Genomic DNA, 17233 nt, shown 5'->3' on the forward strand with positions numbered 1-17233 from the left:
ATTTTGAATAATAATGAGAAAACATCGATGAAAACCCTCAAGAAAAATCAGTGTAAAAAATGCAACTTTCAAAATAGTCTTTTAAAGCTTTTAGATCAATAAGTATGAGCATCCACTTATGTGGGTGCAAGTCAGAGCTACACTTAACTAATTGAAAAACATTTGAAACAGTGAACTTTTCTTTATAAGTTTCAAGATCCATAAAGAAATCCAAACATTGACCGACAACCAAACCGTGCTTCTCAGGCACCATCTTGGATTCCGTTCGGAACAAATAGACCCACGGCCGCAGTAGAATCGATATTCTTTACAGCACGCAGCCTAAGACGACCCGAGCAAATCGATTAAATTTTATGTGAATGCCCCCGATTGAATCGCACCAAAAGAGCAACCATGCATGGCACGGACAGGAGTGAGAGAGGACAGAAAAACAGAACACGGCACGGACTACGGACAGACAGGACAGGACAGACGGAAAGTTCCTCTTGAAAGGCCCCTTCGCTAGCGCTGGGCCAATAAACACAAAATCTCTGCTTTTGTATCAGCTTTGATATTATTCTTCTTTCCAGACACCCTGCTTTACATAATTACGTACTCTTGGGTACCTAATAGCCGTCCCCTTACTAATTAATTTCTTTAAAGTTTTCCACCCAGGACATTCTTATTCCAAACCCCCACTTAATAATTTTTGAGAAAATGTTTTTGAAAGTTCCCTCTTTTTCGAATCATAATGTATTAGCCTCCTTTTCAAAAATTTTCCACCTAGGACATTTCTATTCCAACCCCTCCCCGCGTATTAGCGTTTGAGATTTTTCCAACCCCCCCCCCCCGACTATTTGGTACCCGAGAGTAATCTGTTCCACTTATTTCCGCAAACACATTTTGTAAAGTACATATGAGAGGTGAGTTAAGTCCGACTCCTCACTATAATCTGCAGCGGAGACAAAAACCTTTTATAAAGTTTCTCTGAAGGTGGGTAGTAAAGTGCTCATAGGTTACTTAATAATTTGAATCCTCTATCACATTTTCAGATTGGGGGATGAGGGGCCGGGTCAAAATTGATAAATGGAGTGTTTCTTTATCCATACTCCTTGAACATTCTCAATCGTAAAATTTAAACCACCTCAGATCCACCACTGATATTAGAAACAATCGAAAAAGTCTGAATTTGACGACTGTCGCCTGAAAAACTTATCGGTTTTTTTGGGTAGTATGGGAGAAACTGTCGATAGTTAAAACTTTTACACATAAAGAAAAAGATATAAAATAGGTCTCACAATGGTATGTATTTGTGTCTGACCCAAAACTAATAGACTAATATTGATCAAATTTTCCATAAAATCAATGTCACAAATATTGCATCAAAATCATCAGATCATATGTCAACAAGATTTTGTTATTAAATTATTAAAAACTGTTTTTAGTTTTTTTGCTGCTGACAATACTTATATCTTATCTCAAAGAAGGCTGGCTTGTATTTTTTAATTCTCTGCTTTCCCTATCTATAAGAACTAAACTTTTGAATAGCGTGGTAATTGTGATAGCTATTTGGAAATCCCTTTCAATAGCTATTAAGTTCATACATGCCGCGTTTGTTCCCAACTGACTAGCGATACGAGGACGATGGAGTGACTGTAGTGGTTTGGAATAATCTGCAGTGTCTACAGAAAAAATCAAGGGTGGTAAAAGTACATGTATCCAGCATCTATGGCTTCCCCTGGATGACCTAAAACCTAAAATGGTTTAAGATACTATAAGACGCCCCCTTCTCACAGATCCAGTAGAATTTTTTCAGCAAGTGGGCGTAGAAATAACGAACTGAAACTCGATGGGGATTGATATCCCATATTCTTTATGGCTGGGGATTTCAATTCTTTTGTTTTCAAGTCAGAAAATTCAGTTGGGATGAAAGAAATTACACAATATTTTGCAGTTAGGATTGGTTTATTTGATTATTTTCAATGGGGACAAAAATTGGAGGATAGTTTTCCACTGGGGACGATATTTTGGCCAAATCTTCCAGTGAGAAGGGATCCCAGTGGGTCTGCGAGAAGGGGATGTCATAAGAATTTTCATCAAGATGGTGGCTAATCTTATAGAAAAAGATATCAGGTACTACATCGGGGTAAGCTTTTTAAAAGACACAATAATTGTATCTTCATCAATAATCTTTTTGTCAATGAAATAAGAAAGGATATGACTCTACTTATATCATTATCATAAGCGGTCAACTGAGCCGCGAGCCGAAAAAATAATTTTTTGTATAAAAAGTATTCTGGGTCAAACCAAGGTGGATTTGATATGTGTTGTCTTAAGGGCTCTGGTCATAGTGAAAAATTAATTTCAGAATTTGAAGATAAAACCTTATGTTTTCGCTTCTTTGACATGTTTAAGAACAAACTGCTTTTGAAAAAATTGATTTAAGTAATTACATCATGAGTAATTAAGGAATAAGTGTGGCATGGACCTTAATAAAACGTCAAAACGACGATATTCATATACTTTTCACAAAAAAAGCCTAATCTCCTTGGGGGAATCATTTTATTGTTTCAAACTTTTTTTAAGTTAATGACAAATAATTTCTTTATTTACATTTTTTCGGAAAAATTTTCTATTTGGCTACGTCCCAAGTTATAGCTGTTTTTGTATGGAAATTTAGTGGAGAAAATTGCCAAAAATGAGATTTTTTGGAGATTTTAAAGGAAAGATACTTCAACAAAAATTTTCCGAAATTGTATTTCTAGATACTAAATAGTCACCTGAACCAAAAAAAATTCCAAAATGTTTGATTTTTACCGAGATTAGGGCTTTGAAAGGTGAAATACTCTTCTTCGAAAAACTCTTCGTTTTCTTCTTCATATAATTTTCTCATCTCAATTTTTCGATTTTTAAATTCTAAAAAGGTAGGTTTAACAGGACATATAAAAAAAAGTTATACATTAATCTTTTTAAAATGCAGAAATTGCGATTTAAGTTGGTGTAAAATCGAAAATTGGGTATATCCAGAGCCCTTAAAATCAATCCAAAGCTTGCCCCCTTTAAAGCGTTTTACGATGACGGTGTCACCAAGAGGTTATTTATGTCGTCATTGTTTATATCGGAAATTCTGTTTGTTTTTTTTCGGTTGCCGTTTGTTTCCGATATCTTAGAGTTGATACATATCTCTAATTAAAATTTTACGAAACCACAATAAAAAAGAGTCTCCATTACTCGATTGGCAAAGGAGGGAAAGCACAGAATAGAGTCTATTTCTGGCTGAACTTTGCTTTCTTATAATTTTTGATGACGCTGAGTCCAGTAAATAGTACCATTCAGTCTATAAAAAAGCTTTTAGTGGACCCAGGCTAGGCAAATCGTCAAGTTTAATACACATTCGAATTGTAGAAGATACCCCTGTGTCACAGACTGAATTCCTATCCCCATTGGGATTTCAATAGGAATTTTTATCCCCACTGAGAAAATTTCCACTGAGGCTGTGAGACAGGGGTGTTAAAAGCTTTAGTGGGTAATCTCTCTCTAATTTGCGAGAAAACTGAATAAAAGCATTACATTCCGTTCCATTAAATTTCCATACAGAGGGGTGGAAAAACGTACTTAAGCTAAAAAAGATTTGTAGATGTGTGTTGATACTTCCCTGGAAAATGGAAAAAATACTCACAAATGGTAAAAATAAAAACATGTTAAGAACATTTTCTGGCTTAAAACTAAAAAAAATAAGGATATTCAAAGAGTTCAACAATTTTGGATGTTTTTATAACATAAACGTGAAGTTCATTTGCGTGAAGTTTATTTGTAAAATATGAAAAAAATATACTTCGATAACTTTGCTTAAGAAAGATAGTTTGTTTCTGAAAATTACAATTTTGAAGATCTCGGTAACGGTTTAGGTGACCTAAATATAACGGGTACTAGATAATCATCGTACGAAAGCAAACTTTTAATCACGTCCAAACCATCGACACCAGGAACAATAAATTTGGGATTTACTTCTCCAGAAAGTACATGTTTATTCGGTATCATGCCTTCACAAAAGATTCCATAGTCTGCACCGTATCCTACATAAACTTTCGATAAAATTTCATTGAAAAGTTCATTTCAATAGTTATAGTTCAATGCAAAGTTCATTTTTAAAAGTTACAATTTTGAAGATCTCGGTAACGGTTTAGGTGACCTAAATATAACGGGAACTAGATAATCATCGTACGAAAGCAAACTTTTAATCACGTCCAAACCATCGACACCAGGAACAATAAATTTGGGATTTACTTCTCCAGAAAGTACATGTTTATTCGGTATCATGCCTTCACAAAAGATTCCATACTCTGCACCGTATCCTACATAAATTTTTGATAAAATTTCATTGAAAAGTTCATTTCAATAGTTATAGTTCAATGCAAAGTTCATTTTTAAAAATTACAATTTTGAAGATCTCGGTAACGGTTTAGGTGACCTAAATATAACGGGTACTAGATAATCATCGTACGAAAGCAAACTTTTAATCACGTCCAGCCCATCGACACCAGGAACAATAAATTTGGGATTTACTTCTCCAGAAAGTACATGTTTATTCGGTATCATGCCTTCACAAAATATTCCATAGTCTGCACCAAATCTTGCATAAATTTTTGATAAAATTTTATTGGTGAGTTTTAATCTTCGATACTCTGGAATAACTATTCCACTCTCCAAATACAATACAGTATCTAATTTATGGTCCTCATACAAAGGTTTCATAAGATCGTGGCAAACGTCATATCGATGTCGGAAGTATTTGCGAACAGTGTCCGGTAATGTGTTGTCCTCTGAAACCGATTTTTGACTATCGATAAAGACCTTTTGAAATGTTTGTTTAGGGACGAAATAATTCATAGTGCATGCAATAATTCGTCCGGATTCCTCTATTGCAATATACGAGGCATCCTGAAATTTCTGATTTTGAGTATACCCAGGGTCCAAACAGTCTTCAAAATCCATATACGTTGATCTTTCTGTCTCACTGATTCCCAAACGTTTGTAATAAGTTGGTATCAAATATTTTTCAACCAAATTGTGCACTTGATTTGAATGTTGTTGAATATTGTATCGAAGCACCTTTATTCGATGCATCTTTCATTAAACTATTTAAGATTCTTCAGGATAATATAATTATTGTAGTCCAGTACATCAAGATAACCCCAAATTTTCAAACAAATTTTATCAAAAAATCATTTTCGAACATAACAACAGATCAAATTTTACGAGAGAAATTGTACTTAATCTTAAGGATAACATATTTATCTCAACATCATGTTGAATTTTGATACCATTTTAGGTTTTGTGTTTTTGTTTGTGGTACACATTTGAACATATTTGTTTTAGAGGCAAATCTTTGGATATCAAATTTCTCTTTGAAACCCAACTTATGGCACAGAACCCAACACATTAGAAATAATTTTCTCAGTGAGAGGAAGTACACCTTAAATCCAAAGTTTACTATTGTAAAAGCTTAGTGAGCACTTTAGTTGTAGTTTCATTGGCCCTTTAAGTGCCACGGTCATTTTTTAAAAAGAAAATTGCTAGTTCAAACTTTAAAGGTGATATCTTCTGATCTAGAAGGATTTAGAAGCTCGCTTATAGTTCGTTGGACAGCTTAGAGTCTCCTCTTTCATTAGGTGCCTTCGACTGAATGATAGAAAAGTGCCCAGTGGTAAATCTTCAAACTAATTCGCGGGATGACAGGATCAAGTAAAGCAGGGCCAAATTTGGAAGGTCTAGGACCACTCGTTGACCAACAATGGTAAAAAAACGGTCAAAATCTGACAAAAGGGGATTTTTGTTAAATCTTAGCATTTTCTTGACTTTTTGGCTTAAAATCTCGCTGGAAAGACTCACTTTTGATTGTTTTTTTTTGCTGAACACTGTTAGATAAAGGGCTTCAAGGGCTATAGAATACTGGAATATAATGGAATCTCTTACATTTTCCTTTATTTTTACGCAGTAAAACTTTATTTTTGAAATCTGGAGGTGTATACTTCCAATCCGGCGTTTGTGTAAAAGACAAGGTTTTAATTTAAACAGTAAAAAAGACCGTGAAAATAAAATAAATTGCCCTCGGAAAGATCGAGTATTTTTTCAAAATCAAAAGCAACGTCCAATCTGTAGTAGCGAAATAAGAATGTAAACATTTTGTTGGGCACAAATTTAAATTTGTTCAATTCGTATTAATGACAGGGTGCGTCATAAAAGGTACTACTCAAAACTAAAAAACTTCATCTATGTAATAAGAGCCGCACGTGTCTGAAGCCTTTCTCTGCAGCGTTTTGATTCTCGCTAGCGATTTTAGATTTCCGTTAATCTTTTTCCAGGAGATATCTTTTAAATTTGCATCAAAATTTTTAGCCTTAACACAGATGATATTGGTATTTCCTGCCCCCTGATTAGTGTCCATTACTTTTATAAATTTAACAATAAGCTGCGGAAAATGCATCACTCAAATGTATACAAACGGAAACGTTGGGTGGCTAAGGAATCTCTTTTTCATTTTGAAGCTTTGTGGAAGAAATTCATTTGCGGTTGAAATTAACAATAAGGTCATCTTATTTTTTTTTTCACATGTAGTTTCACGTGCCTGCTTCGATGTAGCTAATGAGTTAATGACAAGTCGTCATTGACGACGGCCTCTGGGACCGCTTGTTATAACATAATCACGATATTTGCATTGTTTTCGAAATTTATTAGTATATCTTATAAACTTATTAACCTCGAAATATATGATTTATGAAAAATAATATATTATGAATTCTTATCTCGAAAATGAAGGACTTTTTGAATTATTCCGGATATTTGAACTTTGATCTTTGAAACTGGTCTTGCTCACAACTCTTGTGTTTTCACGCAATGTCGCACGCACTTGAGAATATCATATGAGCAGGAAATTGTCCCTTTCTGGCAAGTAGCATGTTTGTCAGAGCACTATAAAAAAATTAAAATAGAAATGATATTATAAGTACATCCACGACCCTCCAGAGTGGGCCTATTTCACCCAATTTTGGCTATTTTTAACCTACTTTAGAGCTGAAACTTTATAACTTTATATAAGAATCACAATTCCAAATACATTTTTGAAAAGAAAATTCAAAGATTCAGAAAATATAAGTACCGTGGAACCTCTAATTAGCGGACACCATCGTTATCTGATATTCCGATGGCGTATTGGCGGCCGCCCACGCTAAAGCTCTAAAGGAGCGGGCCAATATCCCATCGGAGAGGAAAAGTAGTCGTCCATTGATATGCCGACATAAGTCTAGCCCTCATTTTGAGGGCCGTGCCGAACGCTTAAAAATTGATTTTTTGAGATCTGGCGCATCAAACAGACCGTCAAATCACTGTCGTTAGTTACCACGTCATGAGTATGTCGGCAAAAATTACAAACAACATGGCTGATGTAATTTTCAAAAAATGTGTGCTGTATGGTTGCTTTTCATTTTATTTGATGGATTTTTTCAGGCTTTTTTGTGTACAATGTTATTTCTATTTGGTTTTTGCTTCTGTGATCAGTTTAAACATAGTATAAAGCATACTATGGTTTAAAGAAGGAAAAATACTTATTTGAGTATTTCTACATGCCCTCCTTGTGAAAAGAATGATAATATTTTGCATGATTCCTTCTCCAAAAAGTTTTTTATTTGAATTTATTTCGTTAAACCTTTTGAAGTTTTTTCTGACCCAAATTTTGTCGGCCATGACACCTTCCCTGTCCAAATTGAACTCGGGCCCATTTTTCTAAAATAATTACGCGGTCAGGCGAAATTCCGTAATGCATTTCTTCCAGATGTTCAAGATTTTCCCGACCTTCAGAACTTTAGCGTGTCGGAAGAAAATTTCACATCGGGTGCCAGATTAACACCATCGGGGAAAAGGGTTAGTGTCCGCTATTTAAAAGTGTCCGCTTTTTAGAAACTTTTAATCTCGGAGCTCCAATTTTGAAATTAGGCCATTCCAGGGTGTCGAAAATACAAAATTAGGGTCTAAAGTACTTATCTGCAGACACTAGGCCATAGAAGAGCTCGAGTGACTGGCAAGAGGTAAAATGGAGGTGGTGGGTACGGAAATTTGTAGAAATAATTTGAATAATAAGTGCTTGAAATAAAAATATCTAAAAAATCTTTTTTCGATTTTGGACGTCTGTGACTCGTTTGATATTCAATGTCCGCTAATTGGAGAGCTAAAATAGGGGTTTTGGCCATTTCGTGCGAAAATATTTGTCCGCTAATCAGAGGGTCCGCTAATTGAGTGTCCGCCTTTTAGAAACTTATTTATGAGGATTTGACTAGGAAACGGCCGGGGAAAATGAAATTGTCCGCTAATCAGAGGTGTCCGCCTTTTAGAGTGTCCGTTAATTAGAGGTTTTACTGTACTATAATATAACATAAGTGAAGATTTTAGTATTTTACGAAACTTTTTGAAAACTTCGATCCTTAAAATCGTCCACTTAGGACTATCTTTCCAAAATATTGTTAATTTTATTTATATAGAATTTTTCAAAACGAGGTGATCGTAAAACAATGCGTAACCCCATCTCTAACAGTTGATAGACTCTCTTTGAAATTCGAATCATAGAATAATATATGGAATGTTTTTCCTTGATAGGGACTGAGAATTTGTTCGAATTATAGAAAAGACTCGAATACCAGAAATTTGAGTTAGTAAGTGGCCACTGTATATGAGCTTACCATTCCAAAACAACCAATTAATTTAACACTGGCCAGTGCACCACAATTTGCTTTGTCTTCCAAACATTGAAGCCATGCTTTCTTGCCACCTTTTCTTTCTCTCCATAAACATTTGAATAAACCATCACACTGGAAAAAAATATCTGCATGCATTTATATCTTAACTTTTCCTCCTTATCAGTACACAAAATTCCAAACATTAACAATTAATGGCTCGGAGAAATTTGGATTTTATAGCGCATGCTTAAGAATTTTCATGTCGGTACTTTCGTCCTGAATCCAATATCCGACGATCGGATTTCCGGATATTTTTTTCAAAATATAGGGCTATGAAATACAAATGGCTCTACCATATTTCAAATTGTCAGAGTGATTCCGGCACACCCGACCCCGGTTGGGGGGGGGGTGTGCATAGCACTACTTCGTCACATATCCTTACTTCGTCTCCTATTGTTATTTTCTCTTTTACGTCATAATATATGCATGAATAACCGCATAAATTATTTCTGATTGATCTTGAGATTAGAGGTGGTTTCTACTTGCTTTTTTTTTAATTGTATTGTTCTGTAACACCTTTATAGCTGTTGAAATTAAACAAGAAAATTGTTCTTTCATGTGAAGGTGCTAATAAACAAATGAAACAATAAATAGTCTATGGTTGATCTCTCTTTTTTTAAAGGTGTTAACAAACAAACTATTAAAAAAGTGAATGGAAGATCGCTTTCTTGTTCCGTCTAGCAAAAAGTAAAGGTTGAAATCTCAATGTCAAAAACTTTATAAAGAACGTACTGTACAGTATACGGCTTCTAAGAAGCGGCACAAGAAAATTTATAAAATAATGGAATCAAATTTGACATTATTTTTTAAATAATTTTAAATAAATTAGTTTTCACAGATCACTATCTGTGGAAGTTTTAAAAATCGAAATTTTTTCAACTAGCGTTTCTTTAGTATCTCTAAAAGTAATGATAAAGTCTCCTTATAACAAGTCAAAATGTAGAAGAAAGAAGTTTTTGATACATACATCAACCAGGTCACAATTTCTGGGACACTTTCGTTTTCAACAGATCACTCTATCCTATCCTGATCACGGTTGGGATCCCTTAAAATCGGTCATACCGGTTAAAGATCGCCGTAAAAATTTCAATAATGTTTTTAGGGTTAAGATTCAAAACAAATCTCAATAGAAAAAGGTATATCTCATTCTGTCTCGTCGGGCGTTTCGGCCGCAAATGTACTAAAAGTGCAAGTTAGCATCTCCTCTTCACCTGAACTTTCGTAAAATTCTTTAAATATCGACGTCAATTTTTGGACGAATAATGGAAGTGAGGAGAGCTTTTAATGAAAGATATGATTAAGTAACATTTGGTGGGGTTTTTATGTGAAAAATATCTGAATGTTTAAGGAGTGAAGAGTCGCGACCAAGTAGTGTTTGGTATTTTTTATCCAAACTATGAACATTTCTGATGAGGAAAAACGCGCGACGGAGTAGTGTTTGGTTTGTTTGATCAAAATTATGAACATTTCTTATGAGTGAAAAAGCATGACGAAGTAGTATTTTGTGTTTTCGATCCAGATTTGGAATATTTCTTATGAGTGAATTGGCGAGACAAAGTAGTGTTTGGTCTTTTTGGTCCAAACTATGAACATTTCTAATGATAAAAAACGCGTAACCAAGTAGTGTTTGATGTCTTTGGACCAAACTATGAACACTTTTTATGAGTAAAAAGGCGTGGTTTATGGTCTAAATAATGAACATTTCTTATATGTGAAAAGGCGTGACCGAGTAGTGTTTGGTGTTTTGGTGCAAAATATGAGCATTTTTAAGGATGAAAAAATTTGACCAATTAGAGTTTGGAGTTTTTGGTCCAAATTAGGAAAATTTCTTATGAGTAAAAAGGCTTGACCAAGTAGTGTTTGGAGTTGTTGGTCGAAGTTATGAACATTTCTAGTGAATGAAAAAACGTGACCAAGTAGTGTTTGATGTAAACATGACCAAGTAAGGATGAATTCTTTTGACTAATCTGCAAAATCTAACATTCAAGTCATGTAACCAAGTAATGATAAATATTGAATTAATCTGCAAAATCTAACTTTTAAATCACGTGACCATGTAGTGGAAATATAAATTTTTGCTAAATTTTTAAAGAACTTTTACGCAATTCATGGTGACCAAGTAAGGACAAGTTTTTTTGACTGATCTACAAAATCTAACTTTCAAGCCATGTAACCATGTAATAAAATTTTTTTGAATTAATATGCAAAACCTAACTTTTAAATCACGTGACCGTGTAGTGGGAATATAAAGTTTTGCGAGATTTTTAAAGAACGCTCCGACAATACCCCGTGACCAAGTAAGATAAATTTTTTTGCCTGATCTGCGAAATCTAACTTTAAAGTCATGTGACCAAGTAAGGATAATTTTTTTGACTAATCTTTAAAATCTAATTTTTAAATCACGTGACCGTGTAGTGGAAATATGAATTTTTGCGAAATTTTTAAAGAACTCTTACGCAATGAATGGTGACCAAGTAAGAATAATTTTTTTGACTAATCTGTAAAATCTAACTTTTAAATCACGTGACCGTGTAGTGAGAATATAATATTTTGCAAAATTTTTAAAGAACTCTTACACAATGCATCGTGACCAACTAAGGATAATTCTTTTTGACTGATCAGGACTGATCTGGAAAATCTAACTTTTAAGTCATGTCACCGAGTAAGGATAAAATTTTTTGACTGATCTGCAACATCTAACTTTCAAGTTATGTGACCAAGTAAGGATAAATCTTTTTGACTTATCTACAAAATCTAACTTTCAAGTCATGTGACCAAGTAAGGATAAATTTTTTTGACTGATCTACAAAATCTAACTTTCAAGTCATGTGACCATGTAATGAAAATTTTTTTGACTAATCTGTAAACTCTAACTTTCAAGTCATGTGACCAAATAAGGATACATTTTTTCGACTGATCAGGACTGATCTGCAAAATGTAACTTTCAAGTCATGTGACCAAGTAAGGATAAATTTTTTTGACTGATCTGTAAATTCTAACTTTCAAGTTATGTGACCGAGTAAGGATAATTTTTTTTGACTAATATGTAAAATTTAACTTTTAAATCACGTGACCGTGTAATGAGAATATAAATTTTCGTGAAATTATTGAAGAACTCTTACGCAATGCATCGTGACCAATTAAGGATAAATTCTTTTGCATAATCTGTGAAATCTAACTTTCAAGTCATGTGACCAAGTAATGAAAATTTTTTGACTGATATGCAAAATTTAACTTTCAAGTCATGTGACCATGTAATGAAAATTTTTTTGACTAATATGTAAAATCTAACTTTTAAATCACGTGACCGTGTAGTGGGAATATAAATTTTTGTGAAAGTTTTAAAGAACTCTTACGCAATGAATGGTGAACAAGTAAGGATAAATTTTTTGACTAATCTGTAAAATCTAACTTTTAAATCATGTGACCAAGTAAGGATAAATTCTTTTGCCTGGTCTGCTAAATCTAACTTTCAAGTCATGTGACCAAGTAAGGATAAACTTTTTTGACTTATCTGCTAAATCTAACTTTCAAGTCATGTGACCAAGTAAGGATAAACTTTTTTGACTTATCTGCAAAAATCTAACTTTCAAGCCATGTGAGCAAGTAAGGATAAATATTTCTGCCTGGTCTGCAAAATCTAACTTTCAAGTCATGTGACCAAGTATGGACAAATATTTTGACTGATATGCAAAATTTAACTTTCAAATCATGTGACCAAGTAATGAAATTTTTTTTGACTAATATGTAAAATCTAACTTTTAAATCACGTGACCGTGTAGTGGGAATATAAATTTTTGTGAAAGTTTTAAAGAACTCTTACGCAATGAATGGTGACCAAGTAAGGATAAATTTTTTGACTAATCTGTAAAATCTAACTTTTAAATCATGTGACCAAGTAAGGATAAATTCTTTTGCCTGGTCTGCTAAATCTAACTTTCAAGTCATGTGACCAAGTAAGGATAAACTTTTTTGACTTATCTGCAAAATCTAACTTTCAAGTCATGTGACCAAGTAAGGATAAATATTTTTGCCTGGTCTGCAAAATCTAACTTTCCAGTCATGTGACCAAGTAAGGACAATTTTTTTTGACTAATCTTCAAAATCTAACTTTTAAATCACGTGACCGTGTAATGGGAATATAAATTTTTGTGAAAGTTTTTAAGAACTTTTACGCAATGAATTGTGACCAAGCAAGGATAAATTTTTTGACTAATCTGTAAAATCTAACTTTTAAATCACGTGACCGTGTAGTGGGAATATAAATTTTTGTGAAAGTTTTAAAGAACTCTTACGCAATGAATGGTGACCAAGTAAGGATATGAATTTTTTTGACTGATCTGCAAAATCTAACTTTCAAGTCATGTCATCATGTGTAGAGCACCTGCGCATGTGTATTATGGTTTCTTCGAGACATTTCTTTAGAATTTAAATCACGATTGTTCATCGTGCATTCACTCTTCAAAATGTTACATGTATAGTAGTGATTTGATTGGTCAGTTAAAGCATGAACATATAAACGACTGGACATCCATCTCCTTTGTCTTTTTTTAGAAAGACTGCTAGCTTCGTTGCCGCCTCGTTAATAGCATAAAATGAAACAATAGATTTTGGTGATATACCACTTGGGAATACCTTGCCAACAACGTCAAAACTTCGACAAAAGTCTATGTTGTTCTTTATTTCTAAATTTTGACTTAAAGTGTCTTATAATTTTAGAAAGTGTCACATTCTAATTTAGATATTCTTATGGTACAGGCTCTCAACGTTGGCAAGCTATTTTTTTTCAAGTCAAAAAAAAATTATTGGAGTGACAAAAGAGATTCAAAAGTATACACGCAGTTGAAATTCTGCATTTCAGAGTTGAAAATGTTCATCAAATATATTGCAAACTTGCGAAAAAATTCGAAAATAATTTTTTGTGCATTAGGAGTAATTTTCAAGCTATATCAATCCTTTTACCTAAATAATTCAAAGAAATAAAATTATGACGGAATATTATCGGATTTTTCATACCAATTTTGAAATACAGGCGGCAACGAAGCTCGCTTCAAAGAGATAATAAAAGATATGTGCAGTCGTTTATATGTTCATGGTTAAAGAAATGTATAATGTCGAAATATGTTTTTTATTTACCTCTGCGCCCATCATTTTCACACCTAAAGGTAATTATTTTATGTATTCTAGAAAAATATATCTGTCAATCAATTTGCCATATTTTATTCAAAGATATCTGTCAATCAACTTCTTAGCTTGCATAATAGCATATGTTACGTCATGTTTAAATGATTAACAATAATCTAGTAGAAACCATGTATATTCAGCTGTTTAATATTTAAGCATAAATTATGACGTAGAAAAGAAAATAACAATAGGAGACAAAGTAAGGATATGTGACGAAGTAGTGCTATGCACAGGGGGGGTACCAGATTTGCGAGAATTTCGAAAATCGATCCTTAGAGAGACTGAATTTCGAAAATGTTGTCCATTTTTTTAGGTTTTTGCCACCCTTAAAGGAACTATTTCCCCAAAATTTCAAGAATCATGACCTTCTGAGGGACTCAATTTTGATTTAAGTAATTTTGCAACCCTTACAGAGACTCAATTGCTTTTTAATGGTATTTGTACCGAGGGACTTTCGCTCGCACATACCCGGCACCCATTTTGCCTAAGTACCCCCCCCCTCCTAAGCGACTGAGTCATTGTTTGAAATGTATATGATTGTATATGATTATTCTGCATACGCTATTTGGATTGAACCCAACCTCGTTCCCTGCGTATTATAAGCCTTTCGATGCTTACTGATTGCGCTAGATAATTCTCTGGCGTCAATCAGTAACGTATATAAAGCCTGGGATACAAAGGGAGGAGGTTGCATTTGACCTTGTGCTCTGATATGATTTTGAAAGAAAATGAATCATTACAAATAATTACATTAAGATATTGATCTTGAACTTCTTCTTCATCTCTTGAAAAAGGGTTCAATTGATCTCGTCTGCATTTCAATTCTTTGAGTTTACAGTCAAGTTTCACAAATACATGTGGACCATTATGATATACGCAGTCCTTGTACACATTGTCACACTAGAAGAAGGAAGAATGAGAGAAACTAACTTCCGCGCGGAAAGATTATTTTTCGACAGAATGAAAAAAAAATCACTATTTCGCTTAAATTAATCAACTGTACGACAAGTTTTTATCATAGATTTATAATTTTCAAAATATAAGCCTCTGGCAAATTTTTTGGCAACAAAAACAAAAACAAACAACCGAAGTTAGTTCTTACATCATTAGAAAATTACATCAATCGCCAAAATCAAAATTCTAATTTTTCGATCTTTCAAAACAACACCGATGCATAGGATGCTCAAGAATCAGTAAGAATCAAGTTGCAGTGAAAATCAAACGAGCTAAATTAGCATATGTGGAATTTGTCTAGTTTTGCGTCTTTTTTGGAGATTTCGAAGCTGTCGAAGCTGATTTTAATGTTCCCCAGATCGTCTTCTATGTAACCCTACTCTCAGAACGTTTGAGTGTTTTATGCTAAAAATCGAGAATGAAAAATAACTGAAACATACTTACTTTGCTTTGGTCATTTTCTAAAAATAAAGAAGAGAAACGACTGATTAAAAGTCTTTCGAAGCCTACTTTATTTAAATTTTATATTGACAGTCTCATCAATAAATTCTAGTGAAAACTGATCGAAGTCGCGCTTGTGTACGAAAGAAAAGCTGTAGTCTGTGACTATTAATTTTAACATAGACCGCACTCTTTAATTTATACCCTTGTAGTTCTAAAGTAATTTTGAATAAAGATAAGTTTTGTATAAAAATTGGTGGGTTTTAGTCAATTTTTCTCAAAAAAATTCCAAACCTGCAAATGCCGAGCCAACGAAAAGGAGTAAAACCACGAAAATCTTCATGTTCTTGTGCAGGATAAGCGTATGGTATGAACGAGTGACTGTTAAAATCATTTGAAAAATGCTAGGGTTTTTTAGAAGTTTTTATAGACATTTTGCAAATCTATTGAATTATTCAAGACTTAATAAAGTTTTTACCCTGGTGTTTGTGTTTATCCAGTGATTCCTTGGGAAAGTAACATTTGGGTCAACAAACTTAAAAAACTTTAAATGTTTTTTACTATAAAACGAAAAAAATTGTAAATGTCACATTTGACTTATTTAGCTCCTGACGCAGCTTGCAATTTTTAAACAAAACTAATACAAATTTAATCTAAATTTTAACTTATTAAAACTTGGAGCAACCGGTCGGCCAAGAATGGGCTAAATAGTATGTACCCTCTATGTTGAGAAAGTGTGACGTCCAGGGTCGGTCTGAAAAATTAAAAAAATCCTGGGGGTCTGGTTCTTCCAGTGTAGAAATCCAGGGTCAGTGAAATGAGGTGGAAAACCCAAGGTGGTCAGTAAAACGAGGTAAAAAATCCAGGGCGGTCAATAAAATGAAAAATAAGATAAAGGGGTCCTGATAAATTGAATAAAAAATCCAGGCAGTCAAAAAAGACTTCCCCAACAGAAGGGATACAATTTCTTTTCTGGAATAGCTCAACTTAGGGAATCTTAGAGCATCTCCCATACCGTAATCTAATCGTATATAATGGAACTCTGTTAGAAAGATTTTTATGTAGTTTGACAATTTGTCGTGCTAGTCCGAAATTTTAATTAGTTTTTCATGGGACACTCGTGATTGGATGAAGGCAGGTATGTTCAGTTTTCACACCCAACATATTGTACACGTATTGTATTGTATTTGATTGGCAAAACGCCATATCAAGACTCGGATTTTTTAAAAACTCAAGAATTTCCTAAGCATATGCAAAAGCTCCACTTAATTATCTTTTAACCTCATTATTATCAAAACTTGCCCTAACATCCTTCATAGATTCAATTGATAACCATTTGATCAAAGGATTGTTTTCCAAACGCAAAAAATATTTCCCCTTTTATTCGCATAAGATTTTAGCGTTAATTTCAAAATTCTTCCAGCTCGCGAAAGTTTGTACTGGCGAAAGTTTGTATATTTAAAAAAAATCGATTTGTTTGACCCAGAAGGAATATATTCTTTACTATATTATCGTGTGTTGTATTACAAGAGTTGAAGATATGTTGAGGTCACTTAAAGATTCGCGTAGTACAGTCTAAAATTGAGAGACCAGTGTAGAAAACCAGGCAGGTCACGTGAACAACAGATACCCTCGAAAATCTAGACCACAGCAAGTGACCGGACGTGACATTGAGAGGAGAAACCCGTATTGGCGAAAACCGTTAGGATATGAAAGCGGGTAAAATATGACTAAGGGAGCGTCTCCAAATGTTGTTTCAATTTTTTCGTTTCAAATTGTTTCATGAAACGATTTAAAACGAAGTTCAAACGAAGTTCAAACGAAGCTCAAACGAAATGCATAATTAGTTCTAATTTAGAGATAATTATCTAATATTATCTCTGAGT

The 17233-nt window shown here is 33.7% G+C and overlaps 2 protein-coding genes across 2 annotated transcripts in view; one reads left to right on the forward strand and one right to left on the reverse strand.

Moving 5' to 3' along the window:
• The window catches only part of LOC136797800 (unconventional myosin-XV-like), a 175320-nt gene that overhangs the window by 154081 nt on the left and 4006 nt on the right, over window positions 1–17233 (forward strand). The gene's annotated exons all lie outside the window — the stretch shown is intronic.
• On the reverse strand, window positions 6813–15753 carry LOC136797780 (uncharacterized). The gene is made up of 5 exons (XM_067054365.1): window positions 15642–15753; window positions 15351–15367; window positions 14703–14852; window positions 8712–8840; window positions 6813–6951 (listed from the first exon to the last, which is right to left on the reverse strand). The coding sequence occupies exons 1-5, from the start codon at window positions 15739–15741 to the stop codon at window positions 6853–6855; spliced, it is 495 nt and encodes a 164-aa protein (XP_066910466.1). The 5' UTR covers window positions 15742–15753; the 3' UTR covers window positions 6813–6852.

The sequence above is a fragment of the Clytia hemisphaerica genome, unplaced genomic scaffold, assembly GCF_902728285.1.
Source record: "Clytia hemisphaerica strain Z4C2 unplaced genomic scaffold, Clytia hemisphaerica genome assembly, whole genome shotgun sequence".
In the NCBI taxonomy this organism is placed as follows: Eukaryota; Metazoa; Cnidaria; class Hydrozoa; order Leptothecata; family Clytiidae; genus Clytia; species Clytia hemisphaerica.